We start from the raw sequence: 27627 nt of genomic DNA, 5'->3' as shown, positions 1-27627 counted from the left end.
GCAAGGAGACACTGGGGTCTCCCACTTCTCCCCATCATCTAACTACCAGTAAAGAACCACACAGCAAATTATCCAGTATCCAAATTATCCATATTCTGTAAGTTATACACTCTGGTCATAATTGATTAGGTGACAGAAACATAAGTTTTGCTTCCTGTTTTACCTTGATGCTATCTGATTAATTCAGGGATTCTGTATCTTTGTTTGTGTGTGTTGCTACATGACAGATTGAACAGTAATCTTAAAAGCGATTCAGGTATAGAGTCCAAAAATGTATTTAGCTATGAAAAAGCAAAAAAAAAAAAAAAGTGACCTCTGGATGTACAAAAGGGTGCAATTATTTTCTGGTAGGATGTCCATTCCTGCTCCTTTTATTCCCTATTTTCTTATAGAAGGCTTGCAAGCATTTTCTGTTTCAATTCTACAGTTATAAAAAGAGAGTCAACATTCAATTCCTTTAAATTGAAACAAAGAAATCAACTAAAGAAAGTATTAGGCCTAAATGATGAAAAAAAAAAATGTATCTTCAGCCACACACATCTTTTGTCACCATCTCTTTTACTCCCTTTTGTCCTTGAAAGATGATTTTCATATAGGGATCAATATGGAAAAATATTAAAAAATAAAATTAATAGACACGATACACTTTGGCATTATTTTTTTTAAACTTCCTTTGGTTATCAAATGTGTTTATTTATGGCTCTCTCAATCCTGCCCAAAATATTCCTTCAGCTAGAATAGACAGGGAAGTTGTAATCCTGTTTAGGAATATCAGAAAACTTAATAGGAAGATGGTTGCATCTCTATTAACCAAAATATAAATCACATACTACTTACAAACATTTCTTATGGGGTTAGCTTTAGGGGCTGTGACCACCAGTCAACTACTACCTCCTGTGAGCCATAGGTATCCTAACATTTTTTTTCCCTTTTATGACCACTACTGTACATTGAGTACGATTGCACTGAGCTGTTCTATCAAGACTCTAGATCTTTACTAGAGTTGAGCAAATAGTGTATTTTTTGATTCAGCATACAATTAAAAAAATCCACTTCCCAAAATTTGCTTTGTTTCAAACCAAAGCCTGAATTTTTTTTAATTGTTTCCTCTCTGAAAATGGGGGAGGGGGGAAAAAATCTTCTGATTGAATGAAACATTTCAAACATCTCAAAATGAAAAGAAAAAACGATTTGTTTAGAAAACATCAAAACAAATTATTCTGATTTTCCAAAAATTTCCTCATTTTTTTGTACTCCAAATCTTTCACTGAAATTGACCTGAATATTGTTAATAATGAGCTGCATGAGGACAAGTCCTAATTTAAACATTACATCTTTGTTAAACGCATCCAGAAAAAGTATAAGTCACACTACTGATCAGTATCTAATTCAAGGATATTTAGTAAGTTTTTAAGTCAGTTACATTAAATTCACCATAGGGTGCAAGCTCTTCTTTAAATGAGGGGAAAAATAGGTAAGGAAGGAAGGCTAGTAGGCACAATATCTTCTAGGACTGCTTTCCCTCAAAAACACAAAGGCCATAAGAAAAATCTTTCTTTATCTGTTCCATCCTGCAACGTTAACCATCTTTAAAATCTTTTGGTCTCCTGAATATGGGCTACTTACTTTCACAAGGCATCAAGTAACCAAGAGGTTGAAGAAACATTTTTTTTGTTCTCTAAAATACTCTGTTTAATTTGAGATATTATTAATTATTATTATTATTACAGGACTTCTCACTGGTATATAAAAGACTGTTTACACCAGTTCACCAAACTAAGCACTCAGGCAATTAGCACATGTCCATCTCCCATTCACCAGTATGCATTCTAATCTGATGTTGGGATGCCCTACACAACTGAGATTTAGAGCAGTCTAAACTTCACTGTCGGTTAGAAGACATACAACTGAATCAGAAGGAGACAGAGGCAATGCACCAGGATACTGCAAAGTGGACAATAAGTAAGATAAGAAGGGAAAGCTTCTGCATCAGAATTGGTATGCATGCCATGGCTGGAAATAGTGTACCAGTGATGTTTATGTGTTCCCCATGGAGATTTCACTTTCTCCCTGCCTCACATCATTGATCTTGTCAGCAGGTAAAGGAAATCACTCAGAAAAATAAGAACAAAACAAAAAGACCAGAATTGATTTAAATTGTAAAAACGTATAGTTAGTATAAAGTAGCAGGCCCCACCTCCATTTCAGAATTGATCTGCTTCCATAACAACTGGCAAGTAGCAAATCGTAGACCACTGTCCTCTGAATCATTTTTTCCTTCGCTAAAATAATCACCTGGAAAAATACAAATAAAAGACAATGATGTTTTTAATAAAAAAACAGCAACATTTTTTTTTTCAGAAGAAAAACTATACAAGGGCTGTAAAGAAGCATGTATCCTTATTCATGTAGATGAGCAAACAAGCCATTATTTATCTATTAAACTGCATGTAGCTCTAGAAGGTAGACAGAATAAGTGAGGGAAGTATTCAGAAGCTGTTGTCAGGAAGAGCTGATGAATGGAGCTGGCTTTTATCACTGGTCCCATATTGAGACTAGGGATCTAAGACTGTAGCCATGTAAGTGGATAATCGATAAGCATGAGCTTATTATTTACCCAAATGGCTGTACATGGCTCCTGGTCTGGTTCCCAAGAAGCCACTTGCCATGCCATTCCTGTATCAGAGGCAGCAGTGTGGGGCAGCAGCTGGTATACCCAGGGAGCTGGCTTAAAAGCCACAGATCTCAAAGCAGTTTACAAAGGATGTCAACAGCATTATCACCATCTCTAAAATGCAGATCATAAAAGCACAGAGACAAGTGACTTGCCCAAAGGCAGCCAGCAGGTCAGACACAGAATCAAAACTAGAACCCAAGTCTCCTGAATCTTTGTCTAATGCTCTTTCCACTAGGTCACCCTGATCGACAACCATCAGCATGCCGTCTTGCAGTTAGATAATCTAGCAACTATCTCTCCTGTTATAAATATCTGGTCACCTTCTATTATATTCCATAGTAACATCAGGTCTGTACTACAAAGTCTTTGCCTGTATAGCAGTACGAGTAACCTCCCAGGGGAGGTGCAGTCTATACCAGAAGAAACTAAAGAACTTGTGTAGAGATTGTCGTGTTATGTGTTTTTCCTACAATGTCTAGCTCAATGGGGTTCTGGGTCCATGATCAGGACTCCTAAAGAGTGGCATAATACAAATAATAACTTTTGTCAACAGATCTTATTCCAGTTCCCCAAAGAAAATAAACTATACCAGAAAAAGCTCATTTGTGGGGGTACAGTATGGTATGTACATATGCCAACATACTTATGCATACTTATGTCAGTTGGAGACAGGATCCTCCCCCTCTCCCCCCCACCCGCCCCGGTCAAAAAACAAAACACAACACATACACACACGCAGGCAAACTTAAGTGTAGACTAGGTCTAATTTTCTGGTCCTCATTGCCAACCTTCCCTCACCTTCACGTTGGCTCTTTATGAGAAGAAGCTGAAGAACAACATATCAGGGCCTGAACTTGAAAGTTAAAGAACACTACTTAAATATTAGACCCTTTTTATTAGCAGTATCCTGGCATCTTTCTGCTGAGAAATTCTGCACTCAGCTTCCTAAGTGCTGATTTGCTTTAAAATCTCTAAATCAAACCTTGCCTTCAGCTGCGAAGTAGAGGCAAAGCTGGAAGGAGAAACTGAAAAACGCATTTGAAAATTAAGTAATTTTTCAATTAAAAAATCCCTCAAAACTACAATTAGGGTGTGTCTAGACTACAAGGTTTTGTTGACAAAAGTCCACTTTTGTCGACAAAGCTATACCTGTGTCTACACTACCGCTGAGTTCTGTTGACAGAACGCGTTATTGCGTCTACACTGATGTCAACAAAGCGGCTTGCTTTGTTGACAGAACTGGATGTAGTCTAGACGCTCTTTGTCGACAGAAGCTTTGTCGACAGTATCTATCGACATAGCCTCTGTCGACAAAAGCCTGTAGTCTAGAGACGTGCTCTTAGTTCATGTAGAATTCTACTTTTAAAAACGTGTGTGCAGAGTATGTAACTATCTTTAACTCTAACAAATGCACATCAGTCAGCATGACTTCCAGTATCTTAGAGAATACTTAACACTCCCAGGAAGGATACAACAGTTGAAGGTTAGATAATCCTGGGAGAAATTCCTCAATTGTTGCATTTGGAGCCAGAGTAAAATTACAGAATTCTCCCAGGACAGTTAACTGTCAAGGCAATGCAGGATTTAATACGATTATTTTTCCCCCCTCTTTGCTACTATAAAGACATGAAAACAAAAATAATGTTACTCCAGAACTGTACATTCTCTTTATTAATCAGGTACTAGGCAATCTAGTCTCTAAACAGGAATTAGCTGGTGCGCCTGCAAATTATTCACTTTTAGTGATCAATGAACCTCCATCAAACATCTCATAGTTTACCTACAATAATACAGCCACCTAAATGGCACCAGGATCCTTTGGTCTTACAGGACTACTTTTTTATTCAATAAAAGCAACAGAAACTACCATATTTGTGTGATCATGCAAAATATTTTCTTGTTTTTATGCTTTCAAAACTCTACATAGCAGATGCTAGATGCAAGTGTGCATAGGGGTCTGGTCTCAAGAGGTGTAGAGAAGCAGAGATTCTAGCTGAAGTTAATGGGATTTGAAAGTATCAAGCATGTTTCAGGACTAGGCCAAAAAGTTGGACATACACATAAGCCTATTTTAGGCCTTAATAGAAGTCTGTGCATATGGAAGGCCATTTCTCACACATACAAATGCATACCTGGAGTCTATTTTGTGAATGACCAAAAATAAAAGTAAACAAAATCAGCATTTGGACTGAGGGACAGACTTACAGGTATGTAAGTGCCTAAGAATGCATCCTATTGGGATTTTCAAATTAGATTTTAAAATGATTCTAAGTCCCAGTGGGCATTAGATGTGTAGGCACTTCTGGAAACTCCATCTAAACACCATTAAAAATCTAGTAGGTGGTGGAAGAAGAAGATGTGCCTATACACGCATGCAGTGATTGGCCAATATTTTTAACAATGGCCAGATAAACAAGATACACAAATCAGCTCTATCGTTTAGATGTGCATTTGGTGGCTTCCAGATTCTTTTTTCTTCAGCACAACGCCTACACAATTAAGAGCATCTATTTAATCTGAGAATGTCACCTCCCCATGGGAAGTGGTAATTAACTAAATATTTTACTTAATCCAGTAGCATGCTAAATCTCCCCCCCAAAAAAAGATACGTAAAAGATTTTCAGCATTGACTTGTTTACAATAGCCAAATTAGTTAACATTTGTATTAAATCTCACTGAATTACTCCCAAAGATAGTGATATCACATATTGGCTGCTAAATTGGAACATCTGCTTCAGCAAGATTAATTTAGCAGGATGTTGACACAAAGCTTCAGGGGGCGGGGGAGCAGGGGAAAAAACACACAAAAAACAAAACCCACTTCTACTGTGATGTCCCAAGCCTAGCCCATGATCAAATTAAATTACTGCATTATTTATGCAGTATAGGTTGCATGTCTATAAACTGGGGCTCATTGGTCCAGCAACATCAAACCAGAGCATTGCAGGGGGGCTAGGAGCACAGCGCAATGCGGGGGGGGGGGGGGGAAAGAGGGAGGTAGGAGCTGGCATGTGGCTCAGCCGGCCTGCAGGGGAAGGAGCTGGGGCACGGCTCAGCTAGGCTGCAGGGTGCTGAATTGCTAACATGGACAGGGAGGGGAGGGGAGGGGAAGGGCCAGGAAGTGAGGTGGGGGCTGTAAGGCAAGGGGTGGGGCTGGCAGCTGGGAGGGGGGCAAAAATGACTTCCCCTGGTTCAGTAAAGTCCCTCATATAGAACCAGACAGGTCCCGAGGGTACCAGATCAGGAAGATCCAACCTGTAGTACTCTGAACTGAGAAAACCTAGGTGAGACTACCCAATCTCAGACTTCTGGGGTTTGAAATGCCAGACATGGGGGAAAGAGTCTGAAGGGTTTTTTCCCCTGTTAGATTTTAAATCTAGCTCAACTTTTCTTCCCCCACCCCCCCACTCTTCATTCAAAATGTGGTCACTTTTGACAACTTGGGAGTTAGGTGGGACGAGAAGTAAGGATGGATGTCACTTTAGTTCATCTCAACAGGAAATGAGCAGCATTCTTCATATGGAATTGGTCCTATCAGTTCTTTTCAGATGGTAAATACACCATAGGGGCTGAAGGATTGGAAGCATAAATGATGGGGAACAAAGGACACAAAAAGCTTTTTCCTAAACCTCTTCACCAAAACCAGCAAAATATGATCAACATGCTGGATGACATATTTCTGATTAGGGAAGAATATTCATTTCTTGTTCTTTGTTTTATCAGGCACTGTTTACCTATTTGATAATGTTTAAGACACCAAGGAAAAAAACTTTTATTGAAAAATGTTTCTTTAAAGATCATAAGGCAATGAAGGCAGAGCACTGGAGATAAAGAAATTTCATACCAGTTAATAACTTAACTGAAGAGATGACAGCTCTTCAATTCTGTGCTGGCATTGGAGAGTAATTAAATCAGAACTCAGGCTTATGGGATCAAGTGAACCTTTTGAAAGTATAGCAATATATCAAAATGTACTCACCTGTTGAAGAGATTCTTCTTTTCTTGGAATTTGGTTTGAACACAAAGCAGCCCTAGAGAGTAGCAAGCAAAATGTGAACTTCAGAATGATTTTCATCTCATCAGGATTCTTGAGGCACGCAGGAAGTAAGCAGAAAAAGACAAATATCTCAATGTTCCAATAAACAACATTTGTTAATCCTGAACTGTCCTGTCAGTGACAAAGGGAACGTCTAGACTGCAGGGACTTTTCGGGATACCGAAGGTATCTCGAAAAAACTCCACCGTGTCCAGGGAACACATTTGCTCTTCTGCTTTTTTCCACGGAAGAGCAGACACGCTCTTTCGGAAGCCCTGTCCTTCTCGTTCTACTGTAGATGGGCCAAATTTCGGAAAACCCTCTTCCGAAAAAAGGAACAAAAAACCACAACCGGAAACAAGTACACAAATTGTGGAGCACATTTTGCGTATCTTTTTCCGAAAAAAAGTTGTAGTCTGGACATAGCCTAAGATGCTGTGATTCCAGGTGGGCTAATTTTTCCCCCTTTTGCACTTTTACTTCTTTCTAGCCAAGTAACCTATGGAAAGCAGTGCTCTCTCTTCGTTCTTTTCAGAGCCCAACGCATCATCTCTGAAGTGTGAGCTGGAGTTTTCTACTTTTCCATAGTTTTTAACTCCATCTACCAAACAGAATATTGTGACATGAAATGTGAGTAAAGCACAATAGATAAACTGGAGAAACAAAAACAAAACAACTATCTTAATTATGAAAGAGCTCCTCTAACATTTTAAAAACAAACCTAAGTATACTCAGACTAAGCACTAAAAATATATTATATACAAAGAAGAGTGTGGTACAAAATACAGATATTGAAATAAGGCAGAAATCAACAGAGACAGGCAAAGCTGAATTGCTAACATGAAGCTTAAAGATTGATTTTTTTCAGTGGCACTACTGAGATTTGAGAGACTCAAATATTTTTATTAAGTTATCAAAACATTTAACACCTATAGCTATGACATTTCTGCACAATCCCATCTTCACCTCAACCCCTGTACTTCCCTCCCACCTGCAACCCCAAGTTCAGCCCTGCCTTGCCAGTGTGCCTACCACATTGCCTCCCTGCCCAGTATCACCTAACACTTATGCCAGTGGTTCTCAAGAGTTTGACCTGCGGCTCACCTGACTCAATGCAAACCTTCCAATGGAACACCAGTTGCTAATGGAAAGTCGCCATTAATGACATAATTATGCTCGAGCCATTTTGCTAGAGCTGCAGCTAGGGAGAAGGGTTTAATTTAACCAGTAAGAAAAGAAATATTAATTAAAATTATTAAACAGACTACACTTTAACTTTCTCATGTTAGTTTACCAAACTTCATTTTAAATAAAGTCAAATATTAATTTATGTCCATCACAAAAGATGTCAATTTTGTTTATGGCAGGGATGGGGAACCATTTCTCCATCAGGGGCCACTGACCCACAGAAAAGTAAGTTGGGGGCCACACAAGTGAGAACCCACAACACCCCCCTCCAAAACCCTCTAACTCTCACTGATGTGGCCCCCAACTGAGACAGTTCACCTCAACCCCTGTACTTCCCTCCCACCTGCAACCCCATCTGCATTTGGGACCCCAGGCTCCATGCAGTGCTGTGCTGCTGCTTTTAAGCACCGCAGCTGGCATTTCAAAGGGGCAGTGCTGCACAGCTGATCCTGGGTTTCCTACGGCGCTGCCCTTTTGAAATACGGCAGTGGCATTTCAAAGGGGCTGTGCTTTAAAAGCTGCCACAGTGTTTCAAAACAGCTGCTCCACATGGAGCCCAGGGTCAGCTGGGGAGTCCCCAGCTGATCCTGGGCTCCATGTGGCACTGCCCCTTTGAAATACTGCAGCAGCATTTCAAAGGGAAAGAGCCACACTATCGACTAATTGATGCAAAAATGCATCAACTATTCAATTAGCCAATTACACTATACTTAGCATCCTTACTTTAAACAGAAGCAGTTGAAAGGGCTTGTGCATCCTGGCAAAGCACTAGCAACACTGGGAGCCCTTTTGACTACTTCTATTTAAAGGGCTCACACCTGCTGGGCAACTGCATTGCTTGGCAGCCACCCAGCAGGAGCAAGCCCTTTAAACAGAAGCAACTGAAAGAGCTCGCAGCTCCCGGCCCCATGCTAGCCTGTTGCCTGGGAGCCAGGGACTCGTGAGCCCTTTCAACTGCTTCTGTTTAAAGGATTTGCGCTTTCCCTGTGGCTGTCAGGTAACAACCCCAGGGAAGACATGTGTCTTTCAAACAGAAGCAGTTGAAAGGGCTCTAGTGTTCCCCGCTTTCAGGCAACACACTAGCAGCGAGCCCTTTAAATAGCAGGAATTGAAAGGGCTGGCAGCTATTGTCCCTCACTAACTGTCTGGGAGCTGCAGGGAGGCACAAGCCCTTTCAACTCCTGCTATTTAAAGGCCTGTCTCTTCCGCCTGAGGACTTGCCCCTTCCGGGGCAGCTTGTGACCCCTTCAAAAAATTCTGAAGTGGCCCTAATTCAAAACGTATTGCCCACCCCAGTCTACAATCTGCTGTTGACCAATATAGTGAGCAGTTATGAAGGCTTTCACAACCTTCTCCATCATTTTGATATTTTCAGTTCAATAAGCAAACAAAAGTTATTGGGCTCAAAGGTAAATGGGTAAAGTTTAAATAGACCATGGTCTACAAGAGGCCAGACTAGATGATCTACTGGTCTCTTCTGGTTTTAAACTATATAGATTTACTCATCTTTAAATACTTTTATATATGTTCACTGGCATTTTCCATCTTCTCACACATACTAACGACTACTGAAAAGAGTAGTTGGACAAAAAACAAAGAAACAAAAAAAACCCCACAAACCCACACCATGCAAACTTGTGATTATTCAGACTATTCACTTACAATTACACCTCAATTAGTAATGCAGTATACTATAAGCCAATAGGATATTGCCCAGAGTAGTAATTTATGCAGTGGGTCTGGTCAGGTCACGTCAGGAGCACATTATGCTTAAGTGGATTATTCAATTTAACAGTGTGAATTTAAGTGCAACATCATATCTTTCTTTTGGATGGTTTCCAAAGTGTTTTGGAAACAGAAGAAATCTTTAATTCAGTTACCATGTACTCATGCTAAGGTGAATCATGACACAGAGCAAATAGTACAGAGCAAAATGACATCAGTTTAGGAGGACAAGCGAGGAATATCACATCTAACTGAAATGCCAAAGGAAATAAAAAGTTTTAACAACTCCAACTGGGCCAATCCAACACTCTTAACAACAATGGTGAGGATCAGTCGTTTGTGTCTCACCTGAAAGATAAAGTCAGCTGAGGTCCAATGTCTCCTAAATGTAGACACTCTTCTCAAACCCTTCATAACCAATACCCCCAGCTATCTCCGAGACACTACTGACTTCCTAAGGAAACTACAAAACATCGATAACCTCCCCAATAATACCATCCTTGCCACCATGGATGTAGAAGCTCTATATACCAACATCCCACATGAAGACGGATTACAAGCAATTAGAAACACTATCCCAGAGGACACTACTGCCAACCTGATAGCAGACCTATGTAACTTTGTTCTCACCCACAATTATTTCCAGTTTGAGAACAACTTATACCTCCAGATCAGCGGCACAGCCGTGGGTACACGCATGGCCCCACAGTATGCTAACATCTTTATGGCTGACCTAGAACAACGTTTCCTCAACTCCCGTCCCCTTTCACCCCTCCTCTACCTACGGTACATTGATGACATCTTTATGATCTGGACGCATGGCCAAGAAACACTGGAGATATTCTACAGAGATTTCAACAATCTACACCCCATCATCAACCTCAGCCTGGACCATTCTACACGAGAGATCCACTTCCTGGACACCACAGTACAAATCAACAGTGGAAAATTAGACACCACTCTCTACAGAAAACCCACCGACTCATACAGTTACCTACATGCTTCCAGCTCCCATCCAGAACACACCACACGATCCATCGTCTATAGCCAAGCCCTTCGATACAACCGCATCTGCTCTAATCCCACTGACAGAGACCAGAAGCTTCAGGATCTCTACCAGACAAATACCTAGAAACCATCTACTTCAAGACAGACCCAAGAAAACCAACAATAGAACACCACTTATCATCACCTACAACCCCCAACTTAAACCTGTCCAACACATTATCAATAAACTACAGCCTATACTGGAACAGGATACCATACTCAAAGAGGCTCTGGGAGACAGACCCATAGTCTCCTATAGACAACCACCTAACCTCAAGATGATTCTTACCAACCACCACAGGACATACCACACTAATACCAACCCTGGTACCTTCCCTTGCAACAAACCCCGTTGCCAGCTTTGTCCACATATTCATTCTGCTGATACCATTATTGAACCTAACCAAGTGAGTTATAAGATCAAGAACACATATTCCTGCGCATCCAGAAATATAATCTATGCTATCATGTGCCGAAAGTGTCCGTCTGCTATGTACATTTGAAAAACATCTCAGACACTTCGCCAAAGGATTAATGCCCACAAAACAGATATCAGACAAGATCACAAAGAAAAAACAGTTTCTTGCCATTTTAACCAGAAAGGACACTCTCTCAATGACTTAACCACCTGCATTCTGCTACAAAGACCTTTTACATCTGCACTTGAAAGGGAATCCTCTGAACTGTCATTCATGTTAAAATTCGACACTTTCCAAAAAGGACTCAACAAACACTTGAACTATCTCACCCATTACCAAGATAGTTTCCCCAATTATCACCTCTAATACCATTAACTCACAAACATCCCACTCTCCCTACCTCTAATATCATCAATTCACAGACACTTACCTTCCTTCCTCCCCCCCCCTCCCGCATCCCCCTCCTGTTCTGCAATGTGATTTGTCCTTTTCATATTTGTTCATTTTTTTAATTGTATCCTTTGGTATATATGGTTGTGACTACTTTCTTCCACTATTTGATCTGAGGAAGTGGGTCTGGCCCACGAAAGCTCATCATCTAATAAACCATCTTGTTAGTCTTTAAAGTGCTACATTGTCCTGCTTTTTGCTTCTCCTAAAATCATGCAAGAGTCACACATTCAGTGCTGACCCAGGGGAAGAATATTACCTACTGAATTTACCAATACAATTTTCTGCAGTACCTACATTTTCCCTTTAAGGTTTCCACTCTAAGTACTTGCTTATCACTCTGATGCCATCGAATTTTGTAAGCCAAGCAGAGTTGAAGTAGCAAGGATACTGCATGTGTGTGTGAAAAGATGACAAGACACAGTTAAAACTGGAAATCCTAATTTGTTTTGTTTCAAAACATCTTTAGTGGGGGAAAATTATGTCCTATTTTGGAAAAATGTCTTTTTCTAACTACAGGTTGGGCCTCTCTTAACTGGGACTTCCTGGTCCTGCAACATTCCTGGTCCAGCAGGCCCACGGATATCTCAGGACCAGAGGGTCCTGGTGCAGGGCTGGCGACTGGGAGCCCTACAGCAGGGCTAGAGCCCAGTAATGGGGCTGCCCTGTGGCAGTGAAAACTGGAGCCCAGCAGTAGGGCTACTGCCCAGTGCCAACACTGCAGGGGGGCAGGAGAGGGCAGAAAGCAGTGGGCCTGGAGCCCAGCAGCAAAAATGATCAGTGAGACTGGGAGGCAGCAGGGCACTCCAGTAAGACAACCAGCAGCCTGGCAGCCCTTCTACCACCAAGTGACTTAGCTGCCCAGCAGGACTGGGAGGCAATGCAGCTGCCCCATGAGGCTGGGAGCCTGACTGCAGGGTTGCCTGATGGTAGGGCCAGAAACCTGGGAGTGGAGCTGCCCAGCAGCACAGCAAAAAGTCCGGTAACCCCACTACCACCTGGCAGAGCTGCTTGGTCAGGCCAGGAGGCAGTGGGGCTGCGCAGCGAGGCTGAAGCCCAAGTGGGACTTGTCACCCAGTGGCACAACTGGACCCCAGCAGGGGGGCTGCCCTGTGGGGACGGAGCCTGGCACTGAGGCTGTGCACGCCAGCAGCAGTGCTTCCACGGTGGGGCCAGGAGCCCTGCACGAAAAGCGGCAGGAAGCAGAGGGGGGGGGGGGGGGGGGAGAAGCCAGCTAGGAGGCTGGCAGTGAGGCCATGGCTGGGGAGGGGTGGGCCCAAAAATGACCTCCCCAGCTCTGGCAAAATCCCTCATCTGGGACCAGTTAAGTCCCGAGGGTGCCAGACCAAGGAGGTCCAACCTGTACAATATGGGGCAACAAGTGGTTTCACAAAGGAGGGAACATACTTTCAAAATAACATGCATGGTTTCAAAATGTATTAAAAAAACCCTATTTGTTAAAAAGAAAAAAGTAGGACATGAAAATATAATCAGACATCGTATTTCAAAATAAACTGCAAAATGTAACTTGAAAGGTAATTTCTGCTGATATTGCTGGATGGGAACAAACATGATAACCATGAAAAGCATTGTGGGGGAGTTGCAACGTTATTATAGGGAGGGTTGCAGTATTGCTACTCTTACTTCTGCACAGCTGCTGGCGATGGCACTGCATTCAGAACTGGGTAATTGTAGAGATGTCGTCAAAAAAGTATTAAAGTAACCATGTAACCATTAAAAATCTTAGAAGTTATATGTGCTGTGAGATGTGTTTTGTACCAGCCTTAAACTGCACATTGATATTCTGTAGTATAAGGTTGTGAATAAATAACCCGTGCCTTATATCCACCTGCTCACTGTTACACAGCCTTTATAAATCTATTATTCCAATATTATGCACTACTGCTGTGCAGCCTAATACAACCTATACTGCCCTGTGTTTGTGTACATATTACCATACTACTTCCTAGTAAAATATCCCCACTGTCTCTATCCCACTCCTTCCTGCATCAGCACACAGTATTGGTACATACTTCTTCTGCTATATACCACACATCACCACTGCTAGGTATAAGAAACAGAGCCTGCCAGCACTTATGCATACATTTAACTTGCCACTGTAAATAAAGACTTGCAGGTGCTTAAGAGTCTGGAAGTCGACTTGGATGTATGGTCAGCACTCACTCCCTGTGCATGTGTATTAAGGCTGTAAAAGCAGTCAACTACCTGCTTCCCCCACCCCTTGCAAGGGGGAGAGAAAGCAGGAGCCAGCTTAAAAGCCAGTTCCCCCCAAGCATTGTCTCTGCAGTGTGTGTGGGGGGAGCAGCAGAGGTCAAGACACGAGAGGACTGAGCAGTCCCAGGGCTCATGTCAAGTCCCGGACCTACCCACTCCAGCTCAGCAGTTTAAATAGAGCAGGAGCGCCGGTGCCTATGCACCTGGCTCCTACTACATTTAAACCGCAGAGCTACAGCGGGCCCCTTATGGGCTAACCATGTACTCGATACAAACTGCACCGAGTACACGATTATCTGCTTCGCAGTCTCCTTAAGGTGTACGGGCAGCGTGAGGGAAAACCAAAGGCGGGACTGCTATACGCGGACATAACAAAGGGAGTCAAGTAGCTCGCTCGTACCCTGAGGGCGAGCAAGGCCACGGGGAACGTGCAGAGTCCCTAGGGGCCGGGGATGCGCAAACAGGCCCCACATCCCCGCCGTGCCACACCTGCTCCTTCCCCGCCCGCCCAGCAGCCCCACGGCTCCGCGCCAGCCTCCTGCCCCCCCGCGCCAACTGCTCTCTCCAGCCCTTCCTGGGGCCGCCGTGGGGGGAGCCCCCCAGCACCCTGAGCCGACAGGCGGGGAGCGGACCCGAGTGTCCAGCCCCCGGCCTCCAAGGAGCGGCGCGGGAGCCGCTCGGACACCACTGAGCGGGCCCGACCCGCGAGCTAGCACAGGCCCCCCCCCGCGGGGTGTCGTTGAACGTTCCTCACCCACCTTAGAGACGGAGCACGTGCTCATGCTGCCCCCGCGCGCCCCTGAGTCCCGCGGTAACGGCACCCCTTGACCCCAGTCCAGAGCGCGACAAGACTGACGCATGCGCAGTGTACTCCGAGACCAGGCCAGGTTTTTCTAGTCGTGGAGTTCAGAACCTACTTCTCTCCTTTATCCACCTCCCCTCTCATGCAGTGGGCGCGCCCAACCCCCCCGGCGGTTCCTCCCTGTGAGCGGCCCGCCTCAAACTCCAGGCGAGGGAGAATAGCTAGCTAGCTCCTTACACCCCCGAGAATGGTACAATCCTCCTCCCCCTCTACTGCAGCGGCGGAAGTGAATGGCTCCTCCCCCTGTGGGCTAGTCTATGCGTGGAGGGGGGTAGAGGTGTATGCTTGTCGCTGTTCGCTGTGAGCCATGGCGGCTTGTCCCTTTCGGAGGAGCATCGCCTGTCAGGTAGCGTGTCCCTTTGCGCAGAGGCCGCTGCGACCCGCCCAACCTCGGTGACTGGAACCGTCCGTCTGCCTGTCCCCCACCCCCAGCGCGCGAGTTCCTCCCCTCCCCCCACGGCCTTGTCCCTCCCCCCGAGTGCCCTGGGCTAAGTCTGTGCCGTGTAACTGACTTTCCTCACGTGCCCGAGTCCTCGCGGCCGGGGCCAGAGCCAAAGTTCCCTCGAATCTTTTCCACCCGCGTGCGGATTTCCCCCTCTCTCTGTGCGGAATCAGCTCTGTGCAGCGAGGCTTGTGCCCATGTGCACCACCAACAGAGACACGAAACTAGCTGTGGGCGCTCTGCCTGTCAGCGGGGCGGCGGGCAGGAGCGCACAGCTTACAGGGAAGGGGCTGTCAGAGCCCAGGCCACCCGCGCAGGGTGAGGGAAAACCTGGTCAATTAAATAGGAAATCCCTATTCAGTTTGTCAGGCATGTGTCATTGAAGATTAAGCTAGATGGGACCCGCCCCTCCTTGCACTGGCCGTGCCACTTCTTTGGCACGCCTGCCTCTCCCTGAGCAAATCCCTTGTAAATTGGTGCACTAGCAGTCTCTCACCCGTAGCGTTTCATCCCTTAGTCCTATGCTGAATTTGTCACGTTTCAATTTCCAGCCCTTGGCTTTTAGACTGAAAAGTCCATTCTCCAGTATTTCCGTTTCTCTTTAGCAGATTAAAGGGAGCATGATTTTCCAGAAATGCTTTTAACGGAAACGTTTTCCGTTAAAAGCATTTTTGGAAAAGCGCATCTAGATTGGCAGGACACTTTTCCGCAAAAGCACTTTTTGCGGAAAAGCGTCCGTGGCCAATCTAGACGCGCTTTTCCTCAAAAAAGCCCCGATCGCCATTTTCGCAATCAGGGCTTTTTTGCGGAAAACGAATCTGCTGTCTACACTGGCCCTTTTGCGCAAAAGTTTTTCGGAAAAAGACTTTTGCCCAAACGGGAGCAGCATAGTATTTCCGCAAAAGCACTGACAATCTTACATGAGATCGTCAGTGCTTTTGCAGAAATTCAAGTGGCCAGTGTAGAGAGCTGGCAAGTTTTTCTGCAAAAGCAGATAATTTTGTGGAAAAACTTGCCAGTCTAGACACAGCCTCGGTGTAAAGCTCAAAAAGATGCTTGTAAACCAAAATAAGAGCAGTGACTGGTCATTTCATAGAATCAAAGAAAACGAGAATGGGAAGGGGCCTTGAGAGGTCATCGAGTCCAGTCCCCTGCCCACATGGCAGGACCAAGCACTGTCTAGATCAGGGCTGGGCAAAGTATGGCCCGTGGACCACTCTGCCGGGACCCTTAGGCACACAGCTATGGCTTAAATCACAGGCCATGCTGCTCTCTGCTCTGCAAGGTGGGGGAAACTTTGTGTGATCTCCAGGCTCCCAGCCCAATCCTCAGATCCTATAGGTTGGAAATAATTGGCCAGTAGGAATTGACCCCAGCCAATCTCTCAGCTCCTATTGGCTGGAAACAACCAGTCACTAGGAACTGAGAGATTGGCTCAGTGGGGTATAGGGACAATACAAGCCTCTTTCCCTTTCCAGAGCTGAGAGCCACCTGGAGGTAACAAGCCTGTAGTTTAAAGTGATCTGGGGCTACAGCAGATGGGGAGCCCAGCCTGTCTTAGAGGTGCTGCAGGGCTGTTGGTTTAGGTAAGAGCCTCCTAGTCAGAGCTTGCCTCTGGCACCTCTGCCCCTCCCACACCCCAACTCCCTCACCCAGGTCACCATCCAAATCCTCTGCATTCCCCTGCCCCAGGTCACAACTCCCTCTCAGACCTTGTACTCCCCCACACTCCTCCCTCAGACAAGAATCCTCTCCTGCACCCAAACATCCTCCCAGACCCTGCAACCCAATCCTTTGCCCAAAGTTACCACCCATACCCTCTACAGCCTGCACCCACATTTCCCCTTCTCCCAGATCACAATTCCCTTCCAGACTTTGCCCCCTCCCACAGCCAGAATCCTCTTCTGTACCCATACTCCTTAACTGAGCTTACACCACAATCTCCTGACACAGGTCACAACCCACTCCTTCACCCAAACTCCCCTTCAGACCTTACACCGTCTCCTGCACCCCAGTCCCTTACCTTGTTTGCCCTTCTGCACCCAACCTCCACTCTAGACCCTACATATCCTTCACAGAAAAGTGAGGTCCTTGACTACTTTCCAAAATCTGGAGTGCCCGCCCCCTCACCAAAAATCTTTGCCCACCCGGGTCTAGATCATCCCTGATAGATGTCTGTCCAACCTGCTCTTAAATATAGCCAGTGATGGCGATTCCACAACCTCCCTTGGCAATTTATTCCAGTGTTTAGGAAAAACTTCCTAACAGTCAGGGTAATTAAATGTTCAACCTAAATCTCCCTTGCTGAAATTTAAGCCCATTGCTTCTTGTCCTATCTTGTGCTCTACCAGAGGCAGCTGCGTGCGGGTGTAGGTGGATCCAGTACTTCCGAGGAGCCTGCTTAAAGCTAGCTCCTCATGGGCACTGGCTCCCATTCCGCCTCCCCTTGCTGCCTCTGATACAGAGACAACAAAGGGGGGCAGTGCATGTAGTCATTAATATTAACCAATAAGACAAGGCTTATTAGTTAATCATGTAGTGGACTACACATTGACATCCCTAGTTTGAACTCCAACACAACTCTACACACCTAAGTAGTGCCTCCTTCCAGCTTCACTGCTGGTTTTTTAGCAGCATTGTGTCTTGCGGCTGGAGTCTTTCCCTATTGTGGATTAAAGCAGTGGCGGAGAGAATAGTGACCCTAGCAGACTGCCAGAGCCTGCCATAATGAAAGACTAGCAGCATGAAAAGGTTCCAGCAGTATAAGGTTAGATAGGTGTATATAAAGAGTTTAATTAGTTTGTCTAAATAATATATATATGCTTCACAGTTTGTGTAAAATACAGATGCTTAGCAGTTGTGGGGAAGCCTTGAAAAGTGCTTTGCTTAATTGAAAATACTAGCCTTGGAATGTGGCTTCATTGAAAAGTACTGATAAGATAGAAAAGCCCCAATTATCAAGGTGGCTCTGACTGATTTTAGTAAAGAAATGAATTCAAGACGCAAAGACCTTAGTCATGTAGATTCCCATAATAAGGTATAAATGAGTAAAGTTTTCAGATTTTCTTACTAGTACCTGCTGTCCAGTTAGAACCAGCCATCATAAGTTTGAGCACCCTAGGCCCAGTCCTGTTATAAATATCTGATCAATGCTTGTAATTGCATGCTGCTGTACAGGTGTAATTATTGCTTAGGCACTTAAGTCATGTTTGGATTAGGGCTGTAAGTGACTAGTCGAGTTACTACTTGACTACTCGACTTTCCCTGCCCCCTTGCTGCCTCTCTGTATGAGGCAGCAAGGGGATGGGGGGAAGCAGAAGCTGGTGCTGGAAGAAGCTTGCTTAAAAGTTAGTTTGCCCCAGCACCATCTCAGCAGGACAAGGGATGGGGGACATGGGAGGCAGAAGAGACAAGAGGCTCAGCGGTTTGGGACCCACCACGAGCCGGGACTGCTCAGTCCTAGTTTGCATCAGGTCCCAGACCCAATCCTGCTTCAGCTCTGCATTTTAAACTTAGTAGCAGCCTTGTTGCCTGCGGACTCGGCTCCTACTACATTTAAACTGCAGAGCCACGGCACAGGTAGTTCCTGGATCTGGAATGATCCGAGACAGAGCACCTTCTCTTATCAACTAATCGTGTAATTGATACAAATTGTGTTGACTACACAATTGATCAGTTCTTAACATCCTTAGTTTGGATAAATACCATTCATCCTTTGAATTTAATAAAGCTTTTTATCATAATGAGAAGGTGATGATATCCTGGATTGACAATAATAATTCCAACAGGCAGCTCCCAGATCTGTGTAGCTACTCAGATTGTCACTGTGGTGTGCATACTTCTATCTATAGTAAGAATTAGCCTTAGTAACCCTAAGAGTTGGTATTTAGTTACTGTAACAGTAATACTAGCTGCACCAAGATCATATGTCAAATTATGTATGAGAATCCATTCTGAAAACGTGAATGAAATACCTAGGAAGAAAACCATGAACACCAGTTCTCCTTTTTCTTAAGGACAACTGGGGTGAAATAACTAGCGCTATTCTGAAAAAACTTAGTCTACATCTACGCAGCAGGCAGTTATTTCAAAATAGTGTCAAAATACTGTCAAGCTGGAGGACTTCTTACTCCAACTCCTGTAAACCTCATTGTACGAGGAGTAAGGGAAGTCAGAGAAAGAGTGCTCTATTTCGAAATAAGTTCTGTGTAGATGCTCCCTATTTTGAAATAAGCTATTTTGAAATAAGATAAGCAATTGACATAGCTCAATTTGTGTAGCTTATTTAGAGTTAAGCCCTGCAGTGTAGATGCACCCCTGGATTGCTGCGGACAAAAGTAACTCCTGACCAACTAATTATATGTCATTGAAAGCCAGTAAGGACAGGTTCAAGATAGAAGCTCTTCCTTAGTAGCTGAGTAGGCCACTGAGAAAGAAACTGCATTGAGAACATAAAGTGGCTTTGTGGTTGGAAGGTCATTGTTATTTAGAGCCGGATTAGTTTGTGGTGATCAGCTTCTGCTGGGATCATGATTTATAGTCATTTAATTTTGAAAAAGTAGTGTTAACCACTGGAATGAGTGGGTGCTGTTGAGGGTTGTCTGACCTCCAGGATTGCCCTGGGAATCTTCAGCAATTAAAGATTAATTTTTAATTAAAGATTATGTATTAAACGTTCCAGGAAGACATCCAAGCAAAGTTGCAATCCTAATGTTGTCTCCTGTCGTTTGACGTGTGACTTTGTAACAGATCCAGGTCTATAATAAAAGTAGCCTCTGAGTAAGGGTCCAAGATCCATGACATCATGGTAGAAGTCCAGACAGTGGTGGCATCTTCCCTGAGTAGTGTGGCCCCTCATTTTACTTAAGTCCTCTGGTCTAGTCCCATGGCTGTTAGGTATGTGGTAGTTTTTAAGCCCTATGTCTGAGGGAGTGTGAGAGATTGACTAGATAAATTAGGAAAAATAGGGCCTTGAGAGAATAGAGAGGGAATGAATAAAAGAAAAGTTATTGTAAACAACACAGAAAAAGATATTATAGAAAAGAAGAGAGGGGAAATGGAGTGATGCCAGGAAGGGAAAACATGAAACAAAAGCAAAACGGGGTTAATGCTTGTCTATACATGAAAGCTAAAGCAGAATAAGCCAAAGGGGTGGATTAACTATATCTGAGTAACTGCATGTGGACAGTCTTATTCCAGAATGAAAGTATGTTATTCCAAATCATTTTAATCCATTTTGGAAGTAGATTAGGTTTAGCTATTCTGGAATAATTCCCCATGTAGAGAATCCTATTGTAAGTTATTTTTAAAAAGTTGACGTTTTAAAGTTAGATATAGTGCATTAAAAGTAAATTGTTTAATCATTTTACATTTGCAGGGAATGTGGTCTCAGGGACATTGGTGGCATGCATTTTTCACTTTGACAAGCACATTCAGTTTTCAGGCTAGTAAGTGTAGAGTTAATTTTTCAAGCACTATACTTATATAATACCATAAACACAGTGTCTTATACCACTACTATACTATACAAGATAATATAGTATAGTATAACAACAGTTCATATTTACTGGAAGACAACCACCCATCCTTCAGGAGGAAGTAGCTTGATGACCAGTGGTCATCAACTAGTAGGTCGGGATCTACCAGTAGATCTTGGAGACTCTGACAGGTGATCCTGTTTGGCCAGGAAGCTATCAAGTACTGGCACTTCAGTTGCTCCACCATCCACTGTCATGCTGCTTCTGCCCTCTGCCTTGGAGATACCCTCGTGGGGTATCTCACAGAGAGAAGGGGCTAGAGGGACCTTGGCAATGCAAATCTCTGTCACTCTCACAGTGTGTGTATCTATCATTCTCACAAACACACATAGTGCTTCACTCTCATTCAACATATAATTGGGTTGTTGTTGCTTCTTTTACTGCTTGCAAAATGTTTAATTTTTGGTTTTTGACAGGTCTGTGTATTTCATAATTTTCATTTCTCTCTTATGCTTAAATTTTAATTTTTTGAGTAGTGAGTTCTAAAATGCGTAACCTGTCATGGCTGGAATAATTTTCTCTGTAGTAATTGCTGCTCCTGTAAGTGGCTGGCATGTACCTGCAGCCAATGAGAAAGGCGGAGCAGGGGGTCTCCACATACTGTCCTTGTCTGCAGACACCATTCCTGCAGCTCCTATTGATCAATAACAGGGAGCCACGGCCCATAGAAGCTGTGGGCTCAGTGCCTAGGGTTGCCAGGTGTCCGGTATTTTCTCCTCCTGTCCAGTAAAAAAGTTCAGAAAATACCAAACACCTAAAATGTCTGGTATTTTCTGAGTTTTTCCCCCTGCCACGAGGCGAAAATACTGGACAACTGGCAACCCTACAGCACAGTTGTATTTTATTTATTTATTTATTTGCTTAATAACCCTTGGGGTTTTGCTCATCAATTTTGGTCTCCCCCTTTTCCCCTCTCCTCCCAACAGAATTTTTTTCCCCAGTGGTTTTTTTGGGGGGTTGAAGTGGGGGGTATTTTTGGTTAAACCATCTGGCAACCCTATTCAGTATTTTTGGTTAAACCATCTGGCAACCCTATCAGTGCCTGTAGATGAGGGGCAGCACATGGTGCCATGGAGCCATTGCTGTACATGCCAGCTGCTTTCAGGAGTGGTGCAGTGCCAGGGCAGGAGTAAGCCTGCCTTAACCCCACTGTTCCATCACCCGGAAGCCATCTCAGTTAAACAGTGCCCAGAGCCTGCTTCCTGAACCCCTGTCCCAGTCTTGAACCTCCTCCTGCCCCAGACATGAGTTCCCCTGCATCCAAACTCCTTCCTAGAGCTTGCACCATGACCCCCCTCCTGGACCCCAGTACCCCACCCTGGGCTAAGCTGGGAGCACCTCCCATACTCCAAACCCCTTGGCCCAAGACTAGAGCCTGCACTCCAACCCCTACACAGCCTAGTGCAAGTGAATGAGGATGGGGGAGGAAGTGGGATGGAGTGAGCAGGGCGAGGCCTCGGAGAAGGGGTGGAAGGAAGTGGGACAAGGGTATTTGGGTTTGAGGGTAGCTTTTACGTTGCACTTAAATTTAAAAAGTGATCTTGTAGTTAAAAAGGTTGGAGGCCACTGTATTAGACTGATGACTTTTTTTGTGATCTCTGATTCAGTATGTTGGCTGACAGTTTAGGGATGTGAATGGTCAACTGATTAATGGGTAGGGGTTGGAGCATCTCCCTGCCTACCACAGACAGGGGCTGCTCCAGCTGGGGCAACCACTGCCTGTGGGGGGAAGGGGAGGTGCTCTAGCCCAGTGGCAGGCAGGGGGGCTGCTGCAGTTGCGCTATAGCACTCCCCCCTCTTAATCAGTTAAACAATATGTTTAACTGGTTAACCAATTAAATGGGATTTTACATTTACATTTTTTACTCCTGTAATTATAAAGAAGAAATGTAACAGATTTCAAAAGTATAATTTAAGCAAACGATTTAATGTGAGATTTGATAAGAGATGTAAAGTTGATAAGTTATTGGAAGTCTACTCAGAACAGCAGAAGATAAAGCTCTGGTTTTTGTGTAAGAAGAGCAAACAAGGTAATGCTAAAAAGGCAGAATGAGCACTCAATAGAGTAAGGAACAAGGACAGCAAGGAAGATTGGAGAAGTTAGTTAAGACTTAAATTAAATTATTATGATCAAAAATAAAAACTTGTGTCACAAGAATATTATTTATTTTTAGGGGTTTTTGTTTTGTACCAAAAGGATTCTGATTTTCTAATGATATAGCTTCCCAAATTATGTCTGTTGCACTTGTCTCAGCCACTCTCGGTTGGCATGTTTTTTGCAGGGTATTTTACACCATGGGCCAAGTTCACCCTTAGTAACTGCAGCTCCATTGACTTTGGTAGAATTGCATCTGCTTCCACTAGGGCTAAATATAACCCTGAATGATGGAAGGTACCATTTATTCAGTTACTGTTATGAACAATGTCTTAAGTTGAGACAACAGTTTATCATCATTTATCTCCCAAGCATTAAATAGTGTATATTAAAATAAAATGTTTCTCTTCCATTCCAATAAACAAGTCTCTACAGTCTTCCTTCCATAAATATAAGGGGTTTGAAGCTGCAAGTTTTGATTAGTTAGGCTTTCTCTAGGGCACCTTCTATATTTAATCATTGTTTGTGCTTTTAACAAGTTTTTTAAAAACTGTTCTTAAGATATCTTCAGCTAACACATTTTGCCATCAATCTGGATGGTAATAAATTTATAAAAATGTATGTCATTCACATTAGCTCCTAAACAAGAAATATCTTTACTGAAAATCCTTTCTTATTATATTTTAATCTTTGTTTTAAATCTAGCTTTCAAGAGTTTTGAACCTGCCAGCAGAACATTTGATAAAGTCAATATCTGCAGTCCCTGTCTCTAAAAACCGGTAAAGTGTTTGTTTTATATTCTAATAAATTATTTTTATGGTGCTTAATACTGTAGAATCTCAGGACTTGTCTTCACAGAAGATTGATGCTGCTGTGATCGATCTTCTGGAGTTTGATTTAGTGAGTCTAGTCAAAACTTTCTAAATTGAACTCAGAGGGTGCCCCCTCTTGCATCTGGTACTCCTGCTTTTGTGAGTAGTAAGGGAAGCTGATGGAAGCATTTGTTCCTGTTGGTCTTCCACTGTGGGGACACCTCCTAGCTTGGCTTAAGGTATGCCGACTCTAGCTACACATTCTTCATAGCAGGAGTTTTGTACCTTAAGCTTAGCTGCCAGGTCTAGTGTAGACCTGGCCTCAGTGAGGGTTTTAGGGAAATATTAATACAAAAAAAAATCAAACAATACTGGCTAATATGAAGATTATCTACTATATATTTGAGAAGGTTTATATGTCCTGTCTGGTCAGTTGGTCTGTTTGTTCAAGAAATCCTCCTAAACATTAAGAGCTAGGACCACCAAATTTTGTATAAAGCTTCCTCTTATCATAACTTAAAAAGCAAGGTAAAAGTTTGGTTGTGCCAGGAAAATGGAATGTGCTTCGAATGGGATTGCTTCTTATAAAACCATAGAGAAAAGAAACAGCATCACTAGGTAGGTGAAAGGGGTGGCTGGGGGTGCTCCCTCCTCCCCGTTTGAGACTGCTCTAGCCTTGAGCTTCCCACTCCCTAGGTGTCCTTTAGAGGAGGCGGAGAGGGCTGAAGTTCCCACTCACACCAATTCATCTGGGAACATTATTGGCTGTTTCCCTTTGCCAGGGAGAGAAGGACAAGTGTACAGTTTGCTGCATTTCTCACTCTGGCTGGGGGGCAGACAAACCTGGACTTGCCCCAGCTGAGGGACATATACCCCTTCCCTAGTTGTGCCCGCTGGAGCTGCAGTGGCCATAGAGAGGCACTTCTCACCAGGCCCCAAGGTGCTGCTGTGCGAGAGGGCTGGGATAGTCCTCTCTCCCTGGGCCAGCCTGCATACGGAACCTTTCATCCCCATTTCTACTCCAGAGCAATGATTTAAATGACGCATGTACATTTTCATTTTATTTTCCAAAAACCAAAAATAAATTGAATTAAGGACCCGAGTAATGTCGAATATATGTAGTAATTTATATTTATCCCAATCATAGAGGGACACTTAAATACGGCTCACCATTTAATATTTTTTTAAAACAAGCTTTTAGGAACATCAAAACCAGCAGAGTCAGTTTGATATTAAAAAATACATATGAAATAAATATCCCACTGTAGTGCCTGAAAGGCAAATATTATAGCACTAAAAATCTGAAAGTGAAATTGATTAGTAATAAAAGTGACATTCATATTGATTGATTTTCATTCTCGTGTTTGAGAGATGCAAAAAGTAAATTGGATTTTATTGCAAGTGAAAGAATTCTTAATATAAAATGTTATGCTCTTAATTCATATACAAGGTGAATGCAGTAATTAGGGGGAAATGTACCCATGCACCACTATAGATTGGGCCATTCAATAGCCAGGCACATGTTCAATATTATCAATCTAGACAGATCCTAGAATTCTCCCTGCACTGTGTTCTTCATCCTACAGATGCCTACTCGCTGGTATAGAATTGGGTAATCTCATTGATGTCAATGGAGCTATTTAAATCTTTAAAATTAGCCATGTTTTTAAGTATTTTGCTGCATCTTTTTATAGGATCAGAACCCAAATAAAACCGCATCACCAATATGCAGCCACTGCTGGAACAGAGGACTATAAACCATGATCACATAGTATGCAGCACAGCAGTTGAGGATGGGGGAGCCTACTACCATTTTCTTAACCTGCACAGTTTGCCTGACAAAACAAGCTAATCAAATAATTCCAGCTATTCTCCAACTGCTCTGCAAGTAGGGAAATAATATATGTGCAGTCTGTGTGATTGCATTAGTGAATATTTTTTTCCTTAGCCAGACATCATAAATGTTCAATTTTGTCCTTACTCCTTTGAACTGACCAGGAAAAGCCCCATACCCTTTATGCTTCTGTAGATTACATACAGTGGTCATCAGCTGACTCCAGTATCATTTAGCTTTTCACTTGTCTACCTAATAAATAATGTTATTCCTTTTAATCAAATACTGAAATTAACAAGTGGTTATTGGAAAACATCTATTAAAGTTGCATTATTACTCATATGAAAGTGTAATATGTTCTTGTGGTTCTTCTAGAAGGATTTGGAAAACTAACAAAAACATGTTTGTTTGATGCTTTTTTGTTATTTGATATGAAGACTTTGAATGCCTAAATGGAGTTATTCCATGCCAAACTGGACTGTTACCAGTTAGTGAATTATACATTTTAGTAATAGCAAATTCTGTTTTTTCCCCCATCTCAATTTTTTATGTCTTTCTTCAGGCCAGGTGCTGATTTCCAGCTATTTGTGGGTTCTGTGGTAGAGAATAAGTCTAGTGATTGCTCAAAGCCAGATCTTCAGCTTCAAACTCAGAGGCTAGCAGAGAAGGTACACTGGCACAGTAAGCTTCTTTATTTGATACAATAACAAGCTTATTAGGTAAAGGAAATGTAGCTAATTCCTTAGAGAAATGGTATTTATGCACAAACTGCTCCTACTGATTCCATTGACATCTGTGCCCTGTTGAGTGAGTATAGACTAACAGCAGCTATTTGGCTCAATTGCACATAACATCTTCATTGGAAATGAGAGAAACAGGGTTAGATAACCGTACTATAAAATCATGTCACAGTTTGACTTAAAAATAATTTGGGAGCAATTAATTATTAATTGTTCAGTGTGACATTGGAAGGTGACTTTAGTGTGTACAGAGGCCATTCTGAATCCATACTATTCAGTATTTTTCTTAATGGTTTAGAGACTGTCAAATCTGTGGATGATACAAAACTGATAAGTATCACAATACTTTGGCAAATAGGATTATACTGTAACAGGATGTGATCTAAATACATTGGGAAATGGCTTTACCATGAAAAAATGAGATTCACTAAAGATGAATATAAACTAATATGCAAAAATAGGAATAATCAAATATACTAGCATAGAAAGATGTGCATAAATATTGCAGAAGGATGGCATTATTAGTATCTGTAATGAAGATTGTGGAAGTCACAGTGATTTTCTGTGACCTCCATTACTTCTGCAATAGCCATTGTGGATGATCCTAGGGCTGCCCAAGCAGCTGACTCCAGGGATAGCTGCTAAGGAGGCTTCAGAGATAGCCACACTGACCACTGCTGGGGCAGCTCAGCAGCCAACCACTTGAACAGCCCCACAGCCAGTCACACCGGTCCTGTGGAGCATCTCACCAGAGCAGAACCCTGTCTAGAATCTTTCACAACAGCACACCCCCCCACACACACTTTGTTCTAAGATTTAGTCAGGAATATTTATAGTAAAATTCACAGGCAGGTTACAGCCATATTTTTTATTGCTCATGACCTGTCCATGACTTTTACTAAAAATACCTGTGATTAAATCATAGCCTTAGTTGTGCAAGACTGAAAACATTGTCCATGCAGTTTTGTCACAAAATGGGTAAATGCTCAGAATGAGTTATACTGACAGAGAAGCATCACTTGTAAAAACAGCTGAAGTAATGATTGAGTACTGGTTAGGCTTTATTACAATATTGTGTTTGGCTTTGACACTACACTTCCAACGGACTTGAGAGAGGTTAAGAAAAACAGCAAACAAAAGGGTTGGCAAGTGAGACTCCAAGAGAAGAAGGTGAGGAGACAAAGGCATAGAGCCTGTTCTGATTTACACTGGCTGTCAGTGGTCCCACGGAAGCAAGGCACCAGCTGAGAGTAAAGGAGCCCACCCTTTATTGATGGCCAACAAAAGGTCAGTGTAGGAACCAATATCCTTGCTGTGCACTACCAAGGAATAGCGCCTATACATGGAGAATCCTCCGTTGGCCAGCTAAAATCATTTTAAGGCAGTCAGACTGAGACATTTGTTAAATAGATCAGTAACACAACAGTATCTGTGTATGTAAGGAGGATAGAATGCAAATGACAACTGAACTAGAACAGGGATGGGATAAGAATACAGAGATATATGTTCTGTAAAATCAGAAGAGTGT

General features: G+C 43.1%; 2 protein-coding genes across 10 annotated transcripts in view; one reads left to right on the top strand and one right to left on the bottom strand.

Moving 5' to 3' along the window:
• The window catches only part of ORC3 (origin recognition complex subunit 3), a 67557-nt gene extending 52698 nt beyond the window's left edge, over positions 1-14859 (bottom strand). For 4 of the 9 annotated variants that reach the window (XM_075923853.2, XM_075923854.2, XM_075923855.2 and 1 more), the window contains exons 1-3: positions 14536-14800; positions 6657-6708; positions 2198-2295 (exon numbers count right to left, since the gene is read on the bottom strand). In XM_075923853.2, the coding sequence (XP_075779968.1) occupies positions 2198-2295; positions 6657-6708; positions 14536-14637 (252 nt within the window). In that variant the 5' untranslated portion in view covers positions 14638-14800. The other 5 variants (XM_089777186.1, XM_075923856.2, XM_075923857.2 and 2 more) reach the window with 5 other exon arrangements.
• Positions 14834-27627, top strand: part of RARS2 (arginyl-tRNA synthetase 2, mitochondrial) — a 68628-nt gene continuing 55834 nt past the window's right edge. Inside the window, exons 1-3 of the mRNA XM_075923859.2 lie at positions 14834-14985; positions 23419-23492; positions 25922-26027. Coding sequence (XP_075779974.2) covers positions 14947-14985; positions 23419-23492; positions 25922-26027 — 219 coding nt within the window. The 5' untranslated portion in view covers positions 14834-14946. The remainder of the gene's footprint in view (positions 14986-23418; positions 23493-25921; positions 26028-27627) is intronic.

The sequence above is a fragment of the Pelodiscus sinensis genome, chromosome 3 (genome assembly GCF_052426305.1).
Source record: "Pelodiscus sinensis isolate ZL-2025 chromosome 3, ASM5242630v1, whole genome shotgun sequence".
NCBI lineage: Eukaryota > Metazoa > Chordata > Testudines > Trionychidae > Pelodiscus > Pelodiscus sinensis.
Note: the sequence above shows the minus strand (reverse complement) of the source record. Positions and strands in the feature narration are given on the sequence as shown.